The sequence below is a fragment of the Lissotriton helveticus genome, chromosome 8 (genome assembly GCF_964261635.1).
Source record: "Lissotriton helveticus chromosome 8, aLisHel1.1, whole genome shotgun sequence".
Taxonomy (NCBI): domain Eukaryota; kingdom Metazoa; phylum Chordata; class Amphibia; order Caudata; family Salamandridae; genus Lissotriton; species Lissotriton helveticus.
In genome coordinates, this window is record NC_136069.1 from 187938541 (window position 1) to 187964528 (window position 25988).

At 46.0% G+C, this 25988-nt stretch overlaps 1 protein-coding gene across 3 annotated transcripts in view; it reads left to right on the forward strand.

The window, feature by feature from the left end:
- HLCS (holocarboxylase synthetase) overlaps nucleotides 1-25988 on the forward strand; it is a 940243-nt gene that overhangs the window by 429537 nt on the left and 484718 nt on the right. For all 3 annotated transcript variants that reach the window (XM_078656875.1, XM_078656873.1, XM_078656874.1), the window contains exon 6: nucleotides 11561-11829. In XM_078656875.1, the coding sequence (XP_078513001.1) occupies nucleotides 11561-11829 (269 nt within the window). The remainder of the gene's footprint in view (nucleotides 1-11560; nucleotides 11830-25988) is intronic.

Here is a 25988-nt window from a genome sequence, read left to right on the forward strand (position 1 = left end):
ATACAAGTATCGTTCTCGGTTGATGACATTTGCTATGACTATCATTTGCATATCTGCTTGTTTTGCGGCAATGCTGCTGTCTCCTCATTTTGTTTCCATGAAGTAATACAACTTCTTAATTTTGGTTTAAAAAAGGAGCTCGATTTACTAAGCCTTGGTCGTGGTTTAATAGGATTATTATTATAGTTTATGCAAATTTCCGACTTGTATGGAATTCTCAAATGATACCTGGATATTCACGACATGATTAGGTTTCCTCGAATACTCAATAGCTTGAAATGTATGCCGTGTGTCCATATGAAAAATTTTCTGTTAAGTTATTTGAGTATTTTATTCTTATGGTTTCAGTGGATAAGGAATTATCTTTACTGATAAAGATAAAAGAGAACATTTTCGGTGAATGGCAAACTGTGAAATGCTTCCTATTTAGATGCATTTTCATTTTAATTGTCTAAATGAATTGCTAATTATCTAAAGGTGTTGCTTTATATTTTTTGAGCTTGAAGATTATTTGCTTCTCTGTGTGAAGCAACGAGATGGTGCCAAGAGTTACTTTGATGTGAGGAGGTTAAACGTCCACATATTTTTTAACACAGAGTTGTTACTTATGTGCTCTTTTCTGGCTTGTTCTACAGGAGTACCCTTCCTGTAAGACTAGAGCTCTCATTCAGATTTCCTTCCGGTTACACTTTAGGAGTAAAATTCTGTCCTCCAGGCAGGGTATCTGGAAATCAGCAGTTCTAGGTAAGACTATGGAGGATGAGCGGTCACAGCCTTAAGATGAGCTGTGGCACAGCTCCCACCTTTCCTTTTCATTGGACTCTCTGCTGACTTTCGGCTGGGTTTGCGCTATTGAAACAACGTATACATACTTACTTGCGTACAAGGGTGCAACTTAATGAAAAACCTTAAGATTAATGTCTTGATCTACGATGCTTATCTTAATAAGACGTAATGCAATGGCTTGATGCTTTGGGTTCTCTGGGTGGTGATTGACAAAGTTGTCTGGGCTGGGCTGCAATGACTTGTGGGACACCCCCGCGCCGCACGGCCACCAGCTGCTGCGTGTGCCCCTCAGCTGTGCCCTGCCTCGCTGCCTGCCTCGCTGCCGGCTGACCCTGCTGTTTTTCCATTCATTGGTGCTTGTCTCTGCTTTCTTAGTCTTTGCCCGTGTTCAGCGTTGTTTTGACTGTAATTTGTGCTTGTCTCTGCTTTCTTAGTCTTTGCCCGTGTTCAGCGTTGTTTTGACTGTAATTTGTGCTTGTCTCTGCTTTCTTAGTCTTTGCCCGTGTTCAGCGTTGTTTTGACTGTAATTTGTGCTTGTCTCTGCTTTCTTAGTCTTTGCCCGTGTTCAGCGTTGTTTTGACTGTAACTCGTGCTTGTTCTTAAGTTTCTGGCCGTCCCCCGTCCTGTTTCCCGCCTCCCTCGCCGCCCCCGCTTCCCGCCACCACCGCCGACCCCGCCCCTTTTTCCCTTCTGTTCCCTCCCCGCTCCCGCCTCCCAGCTGCCCCGCCCACCCGCGCACTTGGCCTTAAATGGCGACCGTGCGACACAGGTGAGTGTGACCCACTTGTGGGACACCCCCGCGCCGCACGACCACCAGCTGCTGCGTGTGCCCCTCTGCTGTGCCCTGCCTCGCTGCCTGCCTCGCTGCCGGCTGACCCTGCTGTTTTTCCATTCATTGGTGCTTGTCTCTGCTTTCTTAGTCTTTGCCCGTGTTCAGCGTTGTTTTGACTGTAATTTGTGCTTGTCTCTGCTTTCTTAGTCTTTGCCCGTGTTCAGCGTTGTTTTGACTGTAATTTGTGCTTGTCTCTGCTTTCTTAGTCTTTGCCCGTGTTCAGCGTTGTTTTGACTGTAATTTGTGCTTGTCTCTGCTTTCTTAGTCTTTGCCCGTGTTCAGCGTTGTTTTGACTGTAACTCGTGCTTGTTCTTAAGTTTCTGGCCGTCCCCCGTCCTGCTTCCCGCCTCCCTCGCCGCCCCCGCTTCCCGCCACCACCGCCGCCCCCGCCCCTTTTTCCCTTCTGTTCCCTCCCCGCTCCCGCCTCCCAGCTGCCCCGCCCACCCGCGCACTTGGCCTTAAATGGCGACCGTGCGACACAGGTGAGTGTGACCCACTTGTGGGACACCCCCGCGCCGCACGGCCACCAGCTGCTGCGTGTGCCCCTCTGCTGTGCCCTGCCTCGCTGCCTGCCTCGCTGCCGGCTGACCCTGCTGTTTTTCCATTCATTGGTGCTTGTCTCTGCTTTCTTAGTCTTTGCCCGTGTTCAGCGTTGTTTTGACTGTAATTTGTGCTTGTCTCTGCTTTCTTAGTCTTTGCCCGTGTTCAGCGTTGTTTTGACTGTAATTTGTGCTTGTCTCTGCTTCCTTAGTCTTTGCCCGTGTTCATCGTTGTTTTGACTGTAATTTGTGCTTGTCTCTGCTTTCTTAGTCTTTGCCCGTGTTCAGCGTTGTTTTGACTGTAACTCGTGCTTGTTCTTAAGTTTCTGGCCGTCCCCCGTCCTGTTTCCCGCCTCCCTCGCCGCCCCCGCTTCCCGCCACCACCGCCGACCCCGCCCCTTTTTCCCTTCTGTTCCCTCCCCGCTCCCGCCTCCCAGCTGCCCCGCCCACCCGCGCACTTGGCCTTAAATGGCGACCGTGCGACACAGGTGAGTGTGACCCACTTGTGGGACACCCCCGCGCCGCACGGCCACCAGCTGCTGCGTGTGCCCCTCTGCTGTGCCCTGCCTCGCTGCCTGCCTCGCTGCCGGCTGACCCTGCTGTTTTTCCATTCATTGGTGCTTGTCTCTGCTTTCTTAGTCTTTGCCCGTGTTCAGCGTTGTTTTGACTGTAATTTGTGCTTGTCTCTGCTTTCTTAGTCTTTGCCCGTGTTCAGCGTTGTTTTGACTGTAATTTGTGCTTGTCTCTGCTTTCTTAGTCTTTGCCCGTGTTCAGCGTTGTTTTGACTGTAATTTGTGCTTGTCTCTGCTTTCTTAGTCTTTGCCCGTGTTCAGCGTTGTTTTGACTGTAACTCGTGCTTGTTCTTAAGTTTCTGGCCGTCCCCCGTCCTGTTTCCCGCCTCCCTCGCCGCCCCCGCTTCCCGCCACCACCGCCGACCCCGCCCCTTTTTCCCTTCTGTTCCCTCCCCGCTCCCGCCTCCCAGCTGCCCCGCCCACCCGCGCACTTGGCCTTAAATGGCGACCGTGCGACACAGGTGAGTGTGACCCACTTGTGGGACACCCCCGCGCCGCACGGCCACCAGCTGCTGCGTGTGCCCCTCTGCTGTGCCCTGCCTCGCTGCCTGCCTCGCTGCCGGCTGACCCTGCTGTTTTTCCATTCATTGGTGCTTGTCTCTGCTTTCTTAGTCTTTGCCCGTGTTCAGCGTTGTTTTGACTGTAATTTGTGCTTGTCTCTGCTTTCTTAGTCTTTGCCCGTGTTCAGCGTTGTTTTGACTGTAATTTGTGCTTGTCTCTGCTTTCTTAGTCTTTGCCCGTGTTCAGCGTTGTTTTGACTGTAATTTGTGCTTGTCTCTGCTTTCTTAGTCTTTGCCCGTGTTCAGCGTTGTTTTGACTGTAATTTGTGCTTGTCTCTGCTTTCTTAGTCTTTGCCCGTGTTCAGCGTTGTTTTGACTGTAACTCGTGCTTGTTCTTAAGTTTCTGGCCGTCCCCCGTCCTGTTTCCCGCCTCCCTCGCCGCCCCCGCTTCCCGCCACCACCGCCGACCCCGCCCCTTTTTCCCTTCTGTTCCCTCCCCGCTCCCGCCTCCCAGCTGCCCCGCCCACCCGCGCACTTCGCCTTAAATGGCGACCGTGCGAACGCGCAGCGGGCGCGCCGATTGTGCGCCGAAGGCGCGCCAAAGGTAAGCCCGTCTGCGCCCGTCCGCGCCTGGACCGCGCCCAGTGCCAGGACCCCTGGCCCCCACCGACGGAAGCCGACCCGACGAACCTACAGCGCCGCCGATCTCACCGCACTCAACACCGGCCGCATCCCAGGATGTCATCAAGCCGCCCCGAAGCACACTCACGGACCCTTCAGCTGCCACGCCTGCAAGTTCACCTGCATCCGGACCTTCCCTGCACCCGCCAAGCCGAACACCAGCAGCAACCACCTCCAGTGCATCCTGCTCAACACCCGCTCCGTCCACAGACACGCCGTAGAACTCTGGAACCTCCTCGACACCACCGCCCCCGACGTTGCCTTCCTCACCGAGACCTGGATGAACGCCTCCTCAGCCCCAGACATCGCCATCGCCATCCCAGAGGGCTACAAGATCACCCGGAGGGACCGCACCGCCAACAAGACGGGAGGAGGCATCGCCATCATCCACAGAGACACCATCCGCATCACGACCAACACCGACGACACCCTAACCACCGCTGAACACCTGCACTTCCAGATCCACACCAACCCGAACACCACCCTCAGAGGCACCCTGATCTACCGACCCCCGGGACCACGCACACAATTCAGCGAGGACATCGCCGACTTCGTCAGCCCGCATGCCCTCCCCTCCGCCGACTACATCCTCCTGGGGGACCTCAACTTCCACCTGGAGAACATCAGCGACCACAACACCATCAGCCTGCTCGACAACCTCGCCAACCTCGGACTCAAGCAGCTGGTGTCCACCCCCACCCACCTCGCCGGACACACACTCGACGCCGTCTTCTCATCCAGCAAAGACGTCACCTTCAGCCACACAACAGGACTCCACTGGACGGACCACAGCTGCGTCCACTTCACCTTCCGCAAAACGACGATCCACCACCACCAGCAACAGGTTGCCCGAAGAAGCTGGAACAAGATCACAGCCGACCAGCTCACCGCTTCCCTGAGCCAGCACCCTCCCGCCAGCTCAGCAAACCCCAGCCAGGCCGCCGACAACCTCACGAAGTGGATCAACAACTGCGCGGACGAACTCGCCCCTCTGAGAACACCACCCAGCAGACCCTGCAGCAGAAAAACACCATGGTTCACCGACGAACTCAAGAGCTCCAAGAAGAACTGTCGAGTCCTCGAGAAAGTCTGGAGAAGGGAACCAACCACGGACAACATGACCACCCTCAAGCTCGCCACCCGGAAACACCACCAACTGATCCGTGCCACCAAGAAAAACACATACAAGGATCGACTGGACAACAACGCACACAACTGCAAGGAACTCTTCAACATCGTGAAAGAGCTCTCCAACCCCAACGCCGGAAACAATGACATCACCCCGTCGCAAGACCTCTGCAACTCCCTCGCTTCATACTTCCACAACAAGATCGCGGACATACACAACAGCTTCAACAACCAACCAACGCAAGCCACAACCGCAACAATGCCACCCACCACCACCCTCCGCACCTGGACCCCGATCAGCACCGAAGACACCATCCGCACCATGAACTCCATCCACTCCGGATCTCCGACTGACCCCTGCCCTCACCACGTCTTCAACAAGGCCGACGCTGTCATCGCACCCCACCTGCGGGACATCATCAACACCTCCTTCGACACCGCCACCTTCCCTGAGAGCTGGAAGCACGCCGAACTCAGCGCTCTTCTCAAGAAACCCACAGCGGACCCCACCGACCTCAAGAACTACCGTCCCATCTCGCTCCTCCCGTTCCCGGCCAAAGTCATCGAGAAGACCGTCAACAAACAGCTGGCCGCCTTCCTCGAGACGAATGGATCCCTCGACCCCTCACAGTCGGGCTTCCGAGCGAACCACAGCACCGAGACCGCCCTCATCGCTGCCACCGATGACCTTCGAACTCTGATGGACAACGGAGAAACAGCGGCCCTCATCCTCCTGGACCTCTCCGCGGCTTTCGACACTGTCTGCCACCGCACCCTAGTACAGCGCCTCGGCAACATCGGAATCCAGGACAAGGCACTGGAATGGATCACCTCCTTCCTCGACGGAAGAACACAGAGAGTCCGCCTACCACCGTACAAGTCAGAGGCCACCAAAGTCATCTGCGGCGTCCCTCAAGGATCCTCGCTGAGTCCCACCCTCTTCAACGTCTACATGAGCCCCCTCGCGGCCATCGCACGCCAACACAACCTCAACATAATCTCCTACGCCGATGACACCCAGCTGATCCTCTCCCTGACCAACGACCCCGCCGCCGCCAGAGCCAACCTGCACGAAGGGATGAGAGATGTAGCCGAATGGATGACGACCAGCCGCCTGAAACTGAACTCGGACAAGACGGAGGTCCTCATCCTGGGCTCCTCGCCCTCCGCCTGGGACGACTCCTGGTGGCCCCCCGCCCTGGGCACCGCACCCAAACCGACGGACCACGCACGCAACCTGGGCTTCATCCTGGACTCCTCCCTCTCCATGACCAGACAAGTAAACGCCGTCTCCTCGTCCTGCTTCAACATCCTGCGCATGCTACGCAAGATCTTCCGGTGGATCCCCACCGAGACGCGGCAGACGGTCACCCAGGCCCTCGTCACCAGCCGACTGGACTACGGCAACGCCCTCTACGCCGGAACCACCGCCAAGCTCCAGAAGAGACTCCAGCGGATCCAGAACGCCTCAGCCAGACTCATCCTCAACATCCCCCGACGCAGCCACATCTCCGGACACCTGAGAGATCTGCACTGGCTCCCGGTCAACAAGAGAATCACCTTCCGTCTCCTCACCCACGCGCACAAAGCCCTACACGACCAAGGCCCGAGCTACCTCAACAACCGGATCAACTTCTACACTCCCAAGCGCCTCCTCAGATCAACCAACCACGCCCTCGCCGCCGTCCCCCGCATCCGAAGAGCGACAACAGGAGGAAGGTCCTTCTCCTACCTGGCCGCCAAGACCTGGAACTCACTCCCGACCGACCTGCGCCTGACCCAAGACCACCTCTCCTTCAGGAAGAAGCTCAAGACCTGGCTGTTCGAGCAGTAACGGCACCCCCCCCACCCAGCGCCTTGAGACCCTACGGGTGAGTAGTGCGCTCTATAAATGACCTGATTGATTGATTGATGACAAACTTCTCCTGATGGGCTCCATCCAATATACTCAATAAATATTTCCTGGGTAATCGCACTGTGGGCCCGATTCACAAAGGGCCTCTGCACTCACATGATGGCCCCACAGTCGTGGGGGGACTGTCCGCACTCGGTCAGAATTTCCGCAATGAGAATGCTCTTTCCAGAGATTCCACCAAAATGCGAAGGCTCCCCCACAACTGCGGGGCCTTCGCCAGGAGTGCTGAGGCTCTCTGTAAACCAAGCCGTCTCTCTGTATGTTTCTGTAACTGAGCACTTCATGACAGGTACCCATTGGCTCAACTTGGTAGCTTAGTCTGAAGAAAAATATCGGCACTCAAAATCTGGAACAACATGACTGCATCCATCAGACCCACCCCCAAATGTTCTTTGTTTTAGAAAAGGACAGAAGATTACTTAACAATCCAGTAACGCTCAATTTCACTCAGAACCCAGCAACCTCTCCAGTTTTCATTGACTGGATCTATACTTTTGATACAGTACAGCACTCTTCTGCTTTTCTGGTTTGTGCTGTACATATACCACATACGTGCATACAAAAAGGCTAACCTTCATAAATGTTTGCAGTAGGATGGGTGGTGAAATAACAGAGCATTCAGTGATGTAGTTATGACAAAAAAAAACGTTAAGGCCCAAATCAGTGTAAAAATATTATTTTGATTGCATTAAGAAATTTCTACTAGAATAAAGAAAAAAAAATGTCATTTCAAAATGTGGTAAAGACACAAAACCATTCTCTTACGGGACAGGTAAGAGGGCTTTCTATGAAATTTTATGGAAAATGATAAAAATCTTTAAAAATTGCAAAGTGTGTTTGTAGAACTCTCTAGTGCACAGGCATCAAGTGAGGCTGATACACAAGTGCTCTCGGCCAGAGACAGTTGTGGAGTAAGCCAGTTAAGGGTATTATCTTTGAACTTCATATACATTTTGGGGCTAAAAATAATCCAGCGTCAAAGAGCTGAAGGCTATATCTGATGAGCTTCTGGATGAGAGGTCTTTGTGTACATAAGAACATGAAGAACTCTAGTTATGTAAAGAGGTTGTCCCCTGTGAGGACTTTGGATGCTGCTTGATCCTTCCTTTGGTAATTACTTCTTTTTGTTGGGTTTCCTACAGCTCATGTTTGCTCTGTTGGTCAAAGGTATGTGTCCCTTACCCTCCAATCCATAACCCCCCACAAGTAGTAGTACCTGTTTCAAATGCCACCAGAACTCTATCTGTGCTTCCAAATTCTGGAGAATCCCTGTTGGTTATCTGTTTGATCAAATTTCCCTTGACCCATCGAAACAGTTTGACTCATAACCTCCTCAAAATCAGTCGATAGGAGTCCATCACTATTAACTTATCAACCACATATCTGCAGAAGACATGTATGCGGTTTGACAGTCAGAAAGCAAGATGTGACTCCTTCAGATTGCATCGGCGATCCAGACGCCCCCCAGTAGCAAATTCCTGAGGAGGTCATTTCTTTACTTTTTAAGGTGTCTGTTCAACACGTAAGCATTGGCTTCCCTCAGATTCATCACCAGTCAAATCCCATGTTGGTCCCCGAATGAAAAAGAGTCATTTGGAACTTCACCTGTCGCATCCTGGTTCACTCAATCACTCATCTCCAATCAAAAGTCCCAAGAAAGTGACAGTCACAGGGTCTTTACATAGGACACATAGGACTCTATTTTGAATCTCTTCATAGCCACACATCAGAGGTTGATGTCGCCTGATTGTGTACAAACAGATGAAGTCTCTCTTCAACTCTAACTGGTGAAAAGGGTATTTTCAGCTGCAATGCTCCCAGTGACTTTGGTAGCTCTTACGTAGGACCTTTTTATTCCTCTTCTCCTTTTGATAGGGTAGCTGTAGTAGCTTTGCGCTTGTCATTTGTCATTGTTTTGCCAGGTACTCTGGCATTTCTGAGTACTATGCGAATGCGTTGCTTTCTTTGATTAACCATGCCTAGGGTTCTTTGCCCAGTAGTTGTTTTCTCACCTTTCAAACCAGAGGTTTCCTGAAGCGCACTCTCCTTGACAAGACACATTCAGAGTGCCTGGGATGTCCAAGATCCTTGTGAGCAAATATCAGCCCTCTGATCTCCTCAGTAACATCAGATGTTTGCTAGGATTTGGGACTATGTGTCCAGCCTCTCACTATTTTTCCCTATGCTTGCACCTCTATATGAGGCATTGTATTATTTTGTGGCATCTGAGGTATCGGCATCATTCTCACCTTTATCCGAGAAGGAGTACTGGTCCTCCTTCTTGGCAGTGGGCCTGAGATCAGCAACTTCCTTCCTCTGGCCATAGGGTCGGGTTGCAGGGAATGTTTGGTCTAAACAGGGCTCAGACCTTGTGCATGGAGACGGTGAAAAGGCTCACCACCAACTCAATCGAGTTCTTTAAAGCATACAAAATACCTTTGAGTTACTGCTGCAGCAAGGAGCTTGTAGGTGTGTGGGTGCCTGTTATTATGGATTAAAATCGTACAGCTAAAGAGAATATGCTGTGGTGATGCCTCGCTGCTATGGAGTTTTGGGCCAGCAGTTCTTGCTGGCAGATGTCCAAGAACAATGAGGTCTGCAAACATCTTAAGCACATGTACTTCGAGAGACCACATGTGGCCATCTATTAACGCCTGCACTGTCCCCTGCTATTGCCCGCAAGAGTGGCATCCGCTCACTGGTTCTGGCAAGCCCATGTTGCTGCTTCCAGGGCCATAGGTGTAGCGAGGTTGTGTTCGCTTTATGCCCCATTAGCTTCCCTCAAGACTCCTGCATGACTAAACAGCTCCCATTGCCTACTTGGGAAGCTCTGTGTGCCTTACTAGATCAGCTTTGAGGAAGAAGTCCCTCCCATGCTTGCGATGGCCACCGGGACGCCTGTGTATGCAGTAAACATCTTAATGAAGTCCAGCACAAAGACTTAGGTAAGACTGTGAGCAAAAACATTTCAGCCATATTTTAATGGAAAAAGATATTTATTTTTAGCTGTCCGCAGCAACGAAAGAGAGCAGATTGTAGGTTATTCTTGAATGAAAGTCTAACATTTGTTGTGAGTCACTGTAGATACCACAGGCTTGAGGTCTCACGTCTTTCTAGTTTTTCTCCCTGCGTTTCTGGGTTTTGGTTTTATGTTAACTGCTGGCAGTTCAGTAAAGAAACAAGAGACCATGATGTTCATCTCGGGTCTTGCCAGATAATTTAGATTTGTACTTAAATTTCAAGATACTGTGCACCTGTAACGGAATTCCATCCACAGGCTGTGGTGTTAAGGATTTTTCTAGCTGCTCCTGGGGACTGCTGGACTAGATCACTCCACGTGGCCCATGTCTTTCAAAACAGCCCTCCTCAGTGGAGTTGTATGAGAAAAGGTACCCCTTTTGGATGTGCATGGTGCCGTTATGTTGCCTAATGCCAAGGAAGAGGTGGTTCTTCAGGGCTCTTTGAAGTTGATGAGAAGTGATTGGCAGCTTATGTTAGAGAAAGATAGATCGTTTTAGAGTGTTAGGACTTTGAAAACTCTCTGTCACCTCTCTATTTGTGTTATGATTGGAATGTGAACTAGACTAGTTTGACAGCAAATAGGCATGTGGTGAAGGCAGTGTGGAGACTACGCCGTCTAGGCAATTGCTGGCCCAAAGGAGGGACTTGAATTTGGTGTGGGATCTGATTAAGAGCCGTTGAATACAGGATTCTTTTTTGACCCATGATCAGGTAGGTGGCATCTTTCTGGATTGTTTGAAATTTTGTGAGATGATACTGTGGTTTGCCTTCAGAGTTCTGTTAGTTTAGTCACTTTTTCTGCCTACAGTACCTGGTACCTATAAGCAAAGCTTGCAAGACTTGTACTCCTTTACTGACAAATTTGGAAGAATGCTAGCTTGGAGACAATAGATGTGAGCCAGCATGCGGCAGTTTTCACTAAGGTAGACCACCCTAGCAGACAGGAGCTTTGAAGGTGACGGGAGATGCAGGAAGGGGGCTACATGTAGCATGGCCTAGGACAAGGACCTCTGTCTTAACCCCATTTAGTTTTATTACATTTCTTCCTGCCTACTCATTTATGGCTGCTAAAAATTTGAAAGTGTATGAGTGGATGATAAGGCCAGTGCCCTAAGAATATTCAAGACAAGGAAAATATAAAAAAAGTCGGGGTGTGTAGAGACATGCCCAGTTAAAAATTCCAGTATCGGTGTGTTATCTTCACGGTGTCACCACAGGTGACGCCGGCTGTGCACTAGCCACTCCTGCACTCACATCTGTGTCCCCCACTACGGCTGAAGTTCTAGAGGTCATTATCTTAAACATGCCTTAGAAAGGGGCACTGCTATATAAGCTGAAGAGCTACATTCTCTGCCCTGGTTTACTTTGTATAAATAACAGGAGACCTGTTCAGAGGAAGCCAGCTAAGGACAGATAAAGCTACTAGAGAGAACCTTTAAGAATACGAGACATGCTTGCTTTCTGCGGGGCAGAGACACATGCTTTAGGTGAGAAGCAGTGGATCAAAAATGAATCTAGGAGGTGCCAGGGTAGAAGGAGTCTTACACGAATTGACTTAATTATTCTGTCTTTTTTATTTCATACAGGAAGTACGAGCGTCTTTCCTCCCCTGGCTTTTGCAAAAAGCGTCCCCAGAAGGGATGATAAAATCCAGCAAATTGTCCCTGAAGGTTGTCGAGGTGTACAAGCCTGATATGGAGGTGACCCCAGAATTCGCACCACTTGTCACCCAGGGCCACTTTCCCTCCAATTACTTTAACCCGGATGTATATCGCGAAAATCTTCTCACCAAGAAGCTTGGGCAGGTAGTGCTGTTTGCTGAAGTCACTTCAACCACAATGAATTTGCTTGACGGGTAAGTCATATTAGCACACAGTTTCTTTAAATGTAATGCCTTTCCCAATTACTGCGGAGTATGTTTGTAAAAAAGAAATACTGTTTTTTAATCATGTGAACTAGTAATTGAACCAATAGTTTGGGCAATGTTGCATTGACGCATTTAAACTACTCCTAACCATCGGCTCCCGCTTCACTGTGGAGTGGAGTTACTTACACCTTTTCTTTAAGTACAGACTGGAAAGTCCAATGCTTTTGAACGCCCCGAATTCTATTTTATTTTGTGTATTTCCTAATTCTATTTAATCCTAATGTTGCTCAGGTAGCATCTGGGCTCTCCGAGGCAGCAGGTCAGGCCTTCAGGTCAGGGTGGGGATCTGTTTTGACCGCTGGTTTTCCCATGCAGTGAATAGGCATGCGGGTACACATACATTACCTTCCCTCATTATCTGTGTAAGTGTCCAGGACTGTCCAGTGTTATTGTTTCAGGTAGCTCTTGTGTACAACTAAAGCTGTGTAATGATTCAACCTATATAAAACAAACTTGAAGAAACATCTTGTTCTGTAATGGCTTCCGATACCAACATAGCAGCCCTGCTGTGTCCTCAGCAACCATGATCAATGTTCAGCAGCAGCAGCCCCTGCTCTGCTTCTGCAAATTAACGTGGTCTTTCCGAATTTGAATAAACATTTTGAATGTTTAAGTTTGGTTCAAAACCGCCAACTACAGTTCTTGCAGGTACAGATACTGCATAGACATAGACTACATAGACCAAGCGGACAGACAACCGGGCTGACGGACAATTATCTATGAATACTTGATGCGCATGCTCTTCATGATGGAATTAGAGTTCCTTTGTTCACTGCGATGGGGCTCTTATAATATATCATTTTCCGTAAAGTATTGGAGTGACCCTGTTTCACCGTTCAGCCAAGGGAAAGTCAAGATTTTCTACTTGTATTAGATCAGAAGTACTTGATGGGTAACTTGAACAGCAACCACATAGTGGCATCTCTTGGTATACCGATTGAGCTTACAACCCAGTCTCTCTTTGCCCTTGCAATTTATTATTGTGTCACTAAAACTCCTAACTTTATAGGATCATAATGCCTGGTAACGCATCATGCGTGTATGTTCCAAGTGTGTGCCTCTGCCCTCAACCGTTAGTGTGAGAGTTTAGTGGGCACACTTTTGCAAACTCAAAAAAAGCTTTCGAATAAAACCACTTGTGAAGAAAACAGAACTGGTCATCTTTTAAGTAGCGGCTGTACAATAGCCGGTATGTTAACTCAGTAAATGTTGGCATGATAGGGTACCTTCCAGACCACCCTGCTGTCCTTCATATTGACAGCCAGACTTGAATAAGATTTGCTTCAGTGATTGGCTCGAAAGCTGATACTGGGTTATTATTGGTTTTGTATCTGAGTTCTGGTTAAGTTGAACTTGAGCTTCCAAGTCCCACATTCGAAGGACTGCATCTTCTGCAAAGGAAATGCCCAGTCTTTATGCACTAGGAGTGGGTGTGATCCAGAGCGCGAAGCCTTTGAACAGCTTCGCTTGACAATGACACTAATTGAGAGACTTGCAGCCGGGTTAAGATCCTGACCACAGGACCGGGACAGGACCGCCAGTAATAACACAGCGGATGCATTAATATGTACAATAACAACCCAGGCCATCTGGAGATCTAATGAATAATCAAAGCAGTCCAAATTAAACTGCATAAAATGTCCTTCGAATCATTAGGACAACACTGTCAAGTCCAATCTCCTCAGTTTAGCTCCAGAGTCAATTTTTCAAACTTTCTGACAGCTCTAATAGGTTCCACCTGCTTCTGACGCTTGACTCTTGACTGGCGCGTTACCAGCTCGGGTGGAAGTGGAGACAAAGGCCCTATTAGCTGCGGCTGTTTCTGTGCTGTGAGGTCACTCAGCCATTAAATTGGTTCCAGCCCCTTTCTGTCCTCCCATGGCTTTGCCTTCATCTGTGTAGGGGGTGGGAGCGGAGGGCTACAGGTTTAGTGGATGTGCGGGGTGGAATGCACTGGTTTGGCATGGTGCGGTTTCAACAGTTGGCGGCAAGGACCAATCGCTTCCTTACCTCTTTGTTCATTAAGCACCATGAGCCAGATTTCTGGATGTGCTTCGCTTTCGGAATGGAATTGTTGTACAATGCAGCCGCCTTTGCAAATGCATCAATCTATTCACAATGCATTTGTGTGCCTTGTGTTTGGCATTGTGAATCGTTGTGTTCGCGATGCAAACCCTTGCAATAAGCAGAGAAAAAGGGGAGGCAAACGGCCATTCTTCTGCACTTTTGGCTTCCAAGGGAATGTTTCAGTTTTTTGCATATGCTTATCCAGACACAAAGCATTAATGTTAGCCAATCCTAAATTGTATGCTGTTGATGGGTATATGGTGTGTTTACCAGCCGCGGGTATCTGGAAAGGCTAACCATTATCTATGCCCACCCTATACTGCTGCAGCCGTGCTCCACTGTTTGATGCATTGTGATGCTTGCCCCTTCCCAGGGCAGGGGTGTCTACATCTGCACATAGTGAAAGCAGGCATAGAGGTCTTCAGTCTCTTGTAGGCCTCTGACCATGCATTTACTGCTGTATGAAATGAGGCATATTTGAATTCTGCTTCATGCATGTTAATGAGGTGGGTCATGAATCCCTTTACCCTGTACTCATTTGGTGTAGGCCAATTGACCTTATATCATTGCTCCTCAAGTTAGCCTAGCACTTTGAGAAGGACAGTAAGCATATGTGACTCTTTGTTTCATTTAAAATGCCTGGTTATGCTGTCCTTTTAGTACTATGTATTTCCGAGGATTATAATGTCTGGTAATAGTGAAGTTCCTTCTCTGTGTCTGTGCTCAGTATAGTTCATTCTCTGTGTCTGTGCTCAGTACAGTCCCCCCTCTGTGTCTGTGCTCAGTATAGTTCCTTCTCTATATGTCTATGCTCAGGATAGTTCCTTCTCTGTGTCTGTGCTCAGTATAGTTCCTCCTCTGCGTCTGTGCTCAGTATAGTTCCTTCTCTCTGTCTGTGCTCTGTATAGTTCCTTCTCTGTGGCTGTGCTCAGTATAGTTATTTCTCCGCGTCTGTGCTCTATTTAGTTCCTTCTCTATTTGTCAGTGCTCTTATTTCAGGACTTTGTGCCCTTGTATTTTACCTTCACCTTCCAGTATGATTGCAGGAGCCTGTCTAGAGAAGGTTGCGATACAGAATATCATAAATTGTGAGGAGTGAATGATCACGAGTTTCCAGCCTCAGTTAACATACCAGTTGGAATGTGATCAAAGAAGGGCATGCGTGTATTAAGTGAGAGCTGGTGTATGCAGGTCAGAGGCCAGATTACTATTGCTGCAAGCAGGACATCTGAATTCTAATCCTGCACCCTCTCTTGATTGATGGTGTGGTCCTACTCTAACTCACGGAGTACTTTATCTGCATGAATTGGGTGTGCTTCCATACTGTTCAACCCTTAGTACTAAGCACTTTGTACATACTTGCCTATTAAATATTCATAAATGGGAATGTGAGAAACAATGCACCATTAATGGCTTCCTCTTATAGTTGTTTTACCCTTTTCCAAGATTGTTAAAAAAAATGACTGCTTCCTTGAAGGTACATGTGTACGAGACCTGGGCAAATCACATTCTGATCACAATATAAACCTTTTAGTATTTTTTATTTTTTTTATTTTATTTATTTTACGTAGTTTTATACAGCAAGAACTTGACCAGAAGATATCGGAGCGCTTTACATGAGCACCAGTTGTGTTACATGAGGACATATTCATTTTTGTTAAGCACTGGGAGATTAATTGATTTGCCCAGAATCACAGGATGTTGCGCGTCCTTGTTGAGACTTGAACCCGAATCCCCAGATTTGAGATCAACCGCCTTAGCCGTTAGCCCGACTTCTCTCCCCAAGTATAATCCTTGTGAGAGAGACGAAACAAGGGTTAACTCACTTATACACTTAGTTAATAAATTAGGAAGTGCTTTGCACTTAAGTAAAAGTTACCAATCATTCCAACAAATGAGTAGTTACTCCGATAGTCAATAAACATACTCATAAGTTCCATCTTAAAAACAACTCCAAGACTGGCAGCTGGTCTCTGAAAGTCCAGCCATCTATTACCCGTGCTAGCACAGTTGACCGGCTACCACCAGGGCCAAGAAGCAAGGTGTAGGTCTCTTCTCAGTAGCTGCTAAAGGCCTCTGTAAGACTCAGAATACACTCATACATTTCTGGCACGCCTATTGTCTGTTCCAGGCCTTTATTGCGGTGGACTGGTGGAAGTGGGAGCGATGGAGGCTAATGATTTACTGCATCCACTTGCTCACTAAAGAAATTCTCTGCTAATTTTGGCCAGCTTTTCAAAGTACCTCTTCACAATCGGCTGGCTGTACAGCATGGTCTCTTTCGGTTGTAGGAGCCCAAATAAGCCAAAGTTGCTCTGTGGTGCTGTGGAAGTGTTTCACAAATGTGTCTAATTTGAGTGATCTAAGAGCCAGGTACCGTGTGCTGAAGTCTATAACTGACTGTTCACAAACAAATCACAGATACGTTTTAAAGTTCAATTAAATATGATTTAGTAAAGTTATTCCAGGCATTTTAAACTTATTAGTGATAGTCTCTAAAACCTATCCAGGAAAACAACAGCCAAAAGTGTCACAGTTATCAAGTCTGCTGAAGAAACCTTTTCCAGCCAGGGGTGCTAACCAGGCATGTGCTCTAGGCCCTAATGTCAAAATTAGCTATACTCCTGAATGGCACATTTAACGTACATATAAGTCTCTAGTATACGGTATAAATTTCACCTAAGGCCTGTAAGTTATATGTAACTAGTGGACTGTTACACGTATTGTGCCACCTCAATAGTTACAATCCAAACCATGAGTGCACACTTGCCAGCAGTAACCTGGCTGTGCAGGGTTAAACTGCAAATTCGACATGTCAAAGTAACCCCTTTTAACAAGCTTAAAACCTCCTTTTAAATATTATTAAAGCACCCCTAAGTATTCCATAAATGCCCATAAGGCAGGGTGCATGATATTTAAAAGTAGGGTTTGTACAAGTTTAATGCTAAATATTTCCTTACAGTGACATGCACTAAAAGCAATTTTCACTGTGCCAGGGTTGGTCATTCCATAAGAAAGCATTGGGTTACTTTATTAAAGTTAATAATGTTAGCTACACCTAGGAACCACGTGAAAAGTAAATTCTTGGACTTTTTAAATTATTTGTTACAAATTCAATTCATTGGTAAAGTTGGGTTTATAACAATAATTTTACAAAAGGTACTTTATGAAAAACATTGCCACTAGCCAGTCTAAGAAGTCTAGAAGCCCATTTGCCTGAGCTCTGAACTGTCATTCTGGGGCTGAATAGCTCCTCGATTAGGTGTGAATTGACTCCCAGAGCTGAGACAAAGTTTGGGTGCGGGTAGGTGTCCTGTTCCTCTGACTAGACAGTGCCCAGGAACTTAATTATCTACAAAGGGACCGGAACTGTTACAGGAAGATGTAGCTCACACATGAGCCTGCCTTTCTGTTTATTCTTATAGCCATTCAGGCACCAAACTCAGTGGGAGATGAGCTAACTCCAGAACTGGTTTTGAGAGACAATAGGGTTTTTTTCTCACATCTCTCGCCACATATCTAGGGTGAGCATAGGAGCTCTGCATAGGGCATAAATGAGGCACAACCCTGGGCACCCTCTTTAGAATGCTACTGGACTTGCAGAAGACAAAGAAGAACTGCACCTGCTGTGAAGACCTGTGAGGAGAATCCTAAGTGCTGGACCTGTACCCACTTGTCCCTAGGACAAAGAAGTAAACTCCAAGGGTCAGTTGGCTGACTGCCTGTTCAGCTACAGGAGCACAAAAGCTGCAAGAAGCCCACTCTCCTGAAAGAGCCCAGCTGAATAGTCTCAAATGGACCTTCATTGAACCCTGCTTGTGGCTTCTGTTGGAGTGAGTCCTGACCTGCGAATGCTGTTCCTGAGATCCTTGAACACTGGGCTAGTGTCTGAGTGTACCGCTCTTGCCTACCCTAAAATGTTGATAGTGTCTGGGCCACGAACTCTGGACTATACCCACTAGAAGCTTTTCTCGCCTTTGTCAGTGGCTTCACCATGACTTCATCCTTCATCAACCCGTGGTTACAAGCTCTTCTTCGGATCCAGCCTGCAGCCTTGCCTCGCTTAGGCCTCTACCTTCTCTAAAATTTTATTAACTCTTTAACTGGGGCCAACCTCGTCTCGTATTCAACCCAAACTCCATTGCGGTCTGCTTTAAAAGTTACCCTTGTTCCAGTTTAGCGCAACAAGTTTTTCACGGTTGGCACTTTGTCCTTTTTGGTGCTATTTTTTTTTTACTTTAAAAATTCATACCTCCAGTTCTCATTAGTTTTTTGTTGTTTTGGTGTCATTTTGGTCAATAAAATATTCTCCATTTGTGTTAACTGGATTGGGATTTTTATTGTGTTGTGCTTTTGAATTTTTAAATGTTTTCGTACTTCCAAATACTTTACACTTTTTCTGAAGTTAAGCCGGCCTGCTCTGTGCCATAGCTACTAGGGGCTGAGTTCAGGTTTAAATTTCTGAAATCTTTACTGGAACCGTCAAGTATGCTAACATTATTACTTGTGATGGGATACCATCTAGTCCAACTAATATTCCAGTTTCTCACTGTATTTGTTTTGATGAAAGAAGATTGGCTACTCACTTGACTAAGAGGCCAGACTTGGATCTACACCCCACTCGGTTAAAAATGAGCATATAAATATGTGTACTTGCTTTCTGGAGAGTTCTTCCAGAAGTGGCAGTCTAACTATAATGCAGAAGTGGAATTGGCAAATCCATATAGTAGACAACTACCTGTGCAACAAAATTGATACCTCAATGAAGATGGCACAAGGAGAGATGATTTTTGGGGGACACTTCAAACTTGTTTGGAAGAAGCAGCTTGATAGATGTAATTGAGCAGAAGGTGGGTCGCAAGTAGCCTCCAAAACAATAAAAAAGAAATTTGGGGGTTGAGTCCTGGTAGATTTGTGAGGGGTCCTCCTTCCAAAAGACAAATCCAATACATTCTGTTCACATGGCCATATATCCTATTCCTGTATTGATTACCTATTAGCTACCCAGGGGTTGCTACACCAGATATATGACGTAACCATATAATGCCACGTGCATATTGGACTTGAATAGGACATAGGCAGAGACAGGCCTGGTAAAACCAATTGGACAATGGACGTCTCAATGTTTAAAGATCCAGCAAACAACGTGGATATGGCAAAGGTAACAGAATGTTTAGAGATTATAAATCCATGGAAAAGAGCTAGGATTTGGATGCTTAGAAGTCGGTGATTGGCAGAACCACGATCTCATAGGCGGGTAATCAAGCAAAAATCGCCTGGTGCAAGAACTTAACGGGTTGCAAATAGTAGATAAGGCAGTCTCCACTAGAACGCCTAGAAGGAAGATATTGGGTATCAGATTACCACAAAATCGTCTTGAACCAATAAAGCAAAGTTTTCGTTCATTACCTAAGCTGGATCTAACCTTTGATGAAAAAGGGTAATAGAGTGATTAACTTTTAGATAAGACTACGTAATCAAAGGTTGAAAACTTGATAGGGGAAATTAGGGGCAAAATAATGCATGGGTAACCAACCAAACAAACCTATAAAAAGCGGAATTCGAAATTACTATTAGAAACAATACTCCAGAGGAGAATAATCAAAGGAGGACATTCACTCCAACATAGAGATTTCGCAAGTACCACATATTCCCCCAGCCTGGAGTAAAGAACTCCAACAACCCATAACGGAAGGAGAAGTGATTAGGGCAATAGAAGGGATGCACCCTAACAGAACACGGTGGCCAGATGATTTACCTGCACGATTTTATAAACCATTTCTCCCACAAATTTGGAAACCCGTGGTAGAATTTTTCAGCCACTTCTCAGATGGAGGTGGAGTCACACCTACAAATGAAGGATTCCGAGATAACATCAGACCCACAACAGGGAAGAAATTGAACTGAATGTGCATCTAATCGACTTATTGCACTGTTAAATATTGCTGTTAAGATATTCACAAAACTCTTGCCAGTATGCCAGAGAGAAGGATGCCCTTTTTGATAGTCTGATTTGGTTAAGATGGACACAAAGCAGACAACATCCGCCTCATAGCCCACCTCACAGAGAAGCCCTATAAAAAGAAAATCCCTGCTGTCCTGGCAAGCTCAGGTTCTACAAAAGCATTTCACCAGATCAGTTGGACCTTCTTGAAATGAGTCCCGGGGAAAACGGTTCTAGGTCCTAAAATGATAACCAGCATATTAGCAGGACATGTTGAGCCTGTTATGAGTGTCATTGTTAATGGGAGGCGATCAAGTCAGTTACATCTGGGAAGCGGTGTAGACCCCTTACTCACTCCTGCCTCTCCTCTTTGCCCTTGTAGAACAAGTGGGCCCCAATAAGGAAGGGCAATGAGATTAAGGGCATTCCATTTGGAAGAGTTGAGCATAAGACGTATCTCTTTGCAGGCAGCATTATACGCAAGTTGACTGACCCACTGAACTCAGTCCATGCAGCTATAGCAACTCTGTAAGATATCAAGAAAACCTCAAGGCTCAAAAATAATATGGGAAAATATGAGTTATTTGGTACAGGATTAACGAGTGGCATGAAACCCTGCAATAATCAGATTAAGCCCCTTTCATTGGGCTTCCAAATCGAAAAATACCTCGGAATAAACCTTACTTCAGGTATACAAGAGGGGACGGCAGCAAATTGGCCTAAAAAACAGCACAAATCATGAAAGACCTGCAAAAATGGCTTGGTAGAATTAATATTACTAAAATGAATTTGGTGCCTAGTCTTTTGTATGTTTTCCAAACTCTGCCAACTCGCATTTTGATTGAAGAAATGACAGAATTACAATCATTAATTGCTACCATGTAGCACATACTCGCTTTATTTTTCAGTGGACAGCAAGAGAATCTGACAAAACATGGATCTTTTTCAATAAGGCAGTAGCGGGTAGATCCCTGTGGGGCCTGGCTCCCTTAAACAGAAAAGTCAATAAACGTATGCCTCTCCAAACCCTTAAAGAATGTTTAGAAATCTGGGAAAGGCTAACTAGAAGAGAAAAAAACCACATTCTCATCACCAAATTAATACACCTGTGCATGATAATCTACTGTTTACTCTGAGAAGTCATAAAAACACATTTTAAAGAGGAGGAATGCAACGTTTTATTGGATCTATGCCACAGGCAGCAAATCAAGCCCTCCGAACAATATAAATAGAAATGTGGCCACCTAGAAACAGACAGACTACAGTGTTGTAGGGAATGCCAGAAACTAACTCTTCTGGAAAGAAATTCTTAGCCAAATGAAGAAGGTAATCAGGGACCTGATACTCGAGGACTCTTGGATGATATTATTAGAAATTGTGTGATAACACTGACAGCATATCCATCATAACACTAAGAGCCATGTTCTCACAATTGTGGAAGCAGCTAAATCAATCTCTGGAAAATCACAGAACTTCCATAGATAATACAGTTGTTTTATAGGCTATGGTAGATGTTGTCTTATGAAAGTCAACTCATGACTGAAGACATGAAGAGAAGCTCTTGAAAGGAGATGGAGATGAAAATTATTGATATCCGGCCCTCCAGCAAACAATGTCACATTGGGCTCACTGGAATCCCTATTTCCGGGCACTGCTGGGAAAGCAGATTTGGTTAAAGGATACTATCGAATTTTATTTCACTGAATGCCCCCTTTCATCGAATGTTGAGCACTCCTGGCTGTGAACTGTAAGCACCCTATTTTAAAAGTACAACTACTCTTCGAAGCAGCTTTAGTTTGGGTATCACATGCGTAGTGGATATGGACAGTATTCTCTCTAGTTTTGCAGGGATAGACCGTAGTTTAGCAATAGTTGCTTTTGTAACTTAAAATTCACTTTCCTGTGTGATTACAATTCTTTTTGATTTAGTAAAGTGCACATTGTTGTGGGCTGGTTCCCTCTCAAGTATATGTCTCACTCAGGCTGCCCAGGAGACAGCCTTTGTGTGAAGCGATTTTCTCATAGCAGGCAGCACTGGGGCTGACTCCAATCTGGAACACCCATACCATGGACACAATGAAGTGTGAGATCTTCCCAGAGCAGCAGTTGGGGGTAGACAGGATAGGCCTACAGACTTCCTCTCCTAGAAAAACCGAATCTGCAACCCCACCCCTGGCATGCACCATATGATAGTTGTCAGAAGGACTATTTTGTATTTCCTTGTTAATCAAAAGGTCTCTTCAAATTTCGAACGGTAGCCTGTCTCTCTCTCTCCTTACTTCAGTGTCTTGCTCTCCTCCCTCCAGCTACAGGTGTGCGAACAATACACTTCCACTGTTTGGGAAGCTATCCCCACCCCTGTCCTGTGGCAGTAGAGAGACTTTTCGCCTATGTTGAGGGCCTATCAAAATGTAGCTAAAATAGTACTAGTTCACATACAAATAATGATGTTCCTTTCTACACTTTTACATCCTCAGACTGCATGCTATCTCAGAAGTCTACTCTATGTTCCTAAATACCTGCATGAAAATGTAGACCTTGACTCAAAACTTTTGACTGTTGCCTATCTTTTTAATTTGAACTTCGCTCTCCTTACTTTCCATCCTCTGCATGGCTCCTATCTCTGAGGACAGTCTACTCTAAGCCATGTGCACATTTGCATTAATCTCTATTATTGTGTTTCTTCAAATTTCCTATACATCATCTCACAGGTCATAACTTCTCCTTCTTTGAAAGTCATACTCTGCAACCCAGCAACACATAATCTCTTCTAGCTCTTCTACCAATCTCACCAATCCTCTGCATGTACTTGCATCCCTCCCTAGTAATGATCGCACCTAGCTCCTACTAGGGTAGTCTACTATAAAGACACTGGAGTAAATTGTCTTTCAGAGCACATGACTAAACCCTGTAACCAGCAATAACCACTGGATTAATCACTTACCTTGTGTTCCGGAGCAGCATGCTGCCCGGCATAAAGCTCTTCAATACTTGTTCAGGGTTAGTAAGCGCTTTATAAATGCAATTACAATATCCTACTTAACCCAAATATTACAATACACCTCCTTCAACTAAGAATGGTAAAGCTGTTTGAATATTAACCTCACAGAATAAGAGACTGGACAACTTCAAAAGTATCACCTCTGAATAGCACAGTAGTTGCAGAGTAAACCTTCACTCCTTCACTAGCCAACAAATTCAACCCATAAGGGTTTGGGGTAGAAGGGAGAGCTGCAGTAGGAGGAGGAAGGGTCATTGATAGATGAGATGTAAGTTGCTTGGATTTGTGAGCAATTGTATGTGAGACTATTGTGATTACTGTATTCATTGAAACTCAATCAAAAGTTATTGGGAAACCAGAGGTCCCTTTGAATGGGACCTGGTCCAAATGTGCAAACAGTGAGCATATGATTCAATTGCTTAATAGCTATGTTTGCGATGTGAACACCCCCATTCATGCAAGTATTCATGCATATTTATATATGGCCCTTGAAACTAAGGGTGTGGCCTCCTACATGTGTGATAGACTTCTGTGTGTACATTTATTTATTTATTAGAGGTTTCTTAGATGGCACTTCTTAACCCAGAGTAGGATGTCAGAGAGATTTACAGTAAACAACTGGATACATGAGTGCAGTAAATTAATTTTGTGATACAAATACAGAAACTTAGATCATCCAGTGGAGATAGGTACAAGTACTGTAAGATATAGTAGGCAAAGGCAATAAATACAGAGCAGAGGTAAATTCCAATTTGTGTTGCATGCATTAGGTGTTCATGCTTTAGGGTTGTTTCCATAGAAGCAGTTGTTTCAGGATGGAGCTTTCCTTAGGCTGGTGGAAATTGAGTTCAGATTTTGGGGGGATTCCCTGGGAAGGCATGTTTCAATTATGAGAATGTCTTGAACTTTGGGAGATTAAGGCATAGAGATGCCTTCCCTCTTAGGTTTTTAGTTCGGCTAGATAGTGTAATTGTTGAGACGATACGAGGAACTGTTTATGTGAAGGGCCTTGTAAGGGATTCAGGGGGTCTGGAAAGTGTGTGTAGCCTCTAGAGTTAGCCAGTCTAATGAAGAGAGAATAGGAGTTGAACGTTCCCTTGCCAGCAAGCATTCGAACAGCAGAATGCAGTATGGGTTTCGGAGGTGTAAAACGAGATTTGGATTGACCGATGAGCAACAAGTTACTAAATTTGATTTTAAAAATGCCCAGGGCTTACACTAGAATTTTGATGACTGATTTAGGAATACATTATCTGGTGTTTCTTAGAAGATTTTTTATAATCAATTAAGGGAAAGGATCATTAGTCCTGCGTGAACCAAGGTCTGGGTGTCTCCCAATAAAAAGACCCTCATACACGTGTTTTTTTGGGTTTCTCGTAGCGGTATATGATGTGTCCCCGCTTTTTTTAACACGTGAGTGCGTAATCCTTGGGTCAATTCTTTTTGTGCACCCTCCGCCAGGAGGCTTTACCTTTGGTTAAGGCAGTAGTGATCGTGGAAAAGTGGAAAAGTGAGTGGGAAAGTGGTGATATATTAAAAATTGCCCGGACAGCCAGTGATTGGACTTTAATGAGTCTGGATTCGGACAATTATAAAATTGATTCGTGCAGCTATGGAATTGGTTATGGATTCTAGCGCACTTAGATAGTTTGATAAAAGACGGTCGACATGTTTCAGCCTCGGTTGACAGTTGGTCAGTAGGCTTTCTTCAGGAACAGTAAGTGGTGAAGTGAATAGGAGTGAAAGAATAGGTAAAATTATAACCTGAGTCTTCGGGTGGTAGAAGGTCGCATTGTACCTGTAAAGAAAGAGAAATGTGCACACAACAACAAATAGGGGAAGGGGGTTGGGGAAGACACACGATTATGTACAATTGTACAATCTCAAAATCACTCGATTTTGAAAAGAAACTAAAAAATGGCAATACTTTGCACAGAATCACGTTCATTTCAGGCGTCAACTCTCCCATTCTCATGCTGCAGCGAAGGAAAGTGATTTTGCTATACTGTAGTGCAGTGCCCATAGTTTTAATTGTCTTAGTGTCATAGTGGCCTCCACAGTACTCATACATTGTGTAATGACAAGCTTAGTATCGGAAAAGCAGGTGATGGTGATGTGTTCATTTGTGGGGGGTCATTATATTGGATAAATTCAGCGGTGTCTTTACATTAGTCTTGGTGATATGCTCACCAATTAGAACAACCGAAATAACGTATTGGTCATGAGACAGTGATCTGTTTAATATGCGGCGTGCGTAATTTGCGTATATATTTCTCTTTTAATCCCTTTAACACGTGCCTATGAGAGCATACTTAACGGGAATTGTGCCCGATGTAGAGTGCTCCCTTAATCTTCGTGTTGTTAATGAACTCTCATTTGTTAAGAGAGTTACGGTGGTCAGGCTGAGTGCAAAGTCATATTTCGTCTATCTCTATGAATCGGTAGTAAAAACAAACCGGATTCACACCCGCCGCCATTTCCGGGTGAAGAGCGGCAGAGACAGCACATGCTGCAAGAACAGAGGCGAAGGTCTGAGGTATGAAGCAGAACCGCCCGATACTCGGAGACCAAAATCGCAATAATACTCCTCCTTAATTAACGGTTGACTTCTTCACCTCCTACAGCATAACCTCCCTCTGTACGCCCCTTCCCTGAGGAAGCAAAAATCTTCAATCCGTAGAGGTAGGCTTTAACACGAATCCATAAGCTATTACGTGACTTTGCACTCAGTCTGACCACCGTAACTCTCCTAACAACTGAGAGTTCATTAACAACACGAAGATTAAGGGAGCACTCTACATCGGGCACAATTCCCGTTAAGTATGCTCTCATAGGCGCGTGTTAAAGGGATTAAAAGAGAAATATGTACGCAAATTACGCACGCCGCATATTAAACAGATCACTGTCACATGACCAATACGTTATTGCGGTCATCCTAATCGGTGAGCATATCACCAAGACTAATGTAAAGACACCGCTGAATTTATCCAATATAATGACCCCCCCACAAATGAACACATCACCATCACCTGCTTTTCCGATACTAAGCATGTCATTACACAATGTATGAGTACT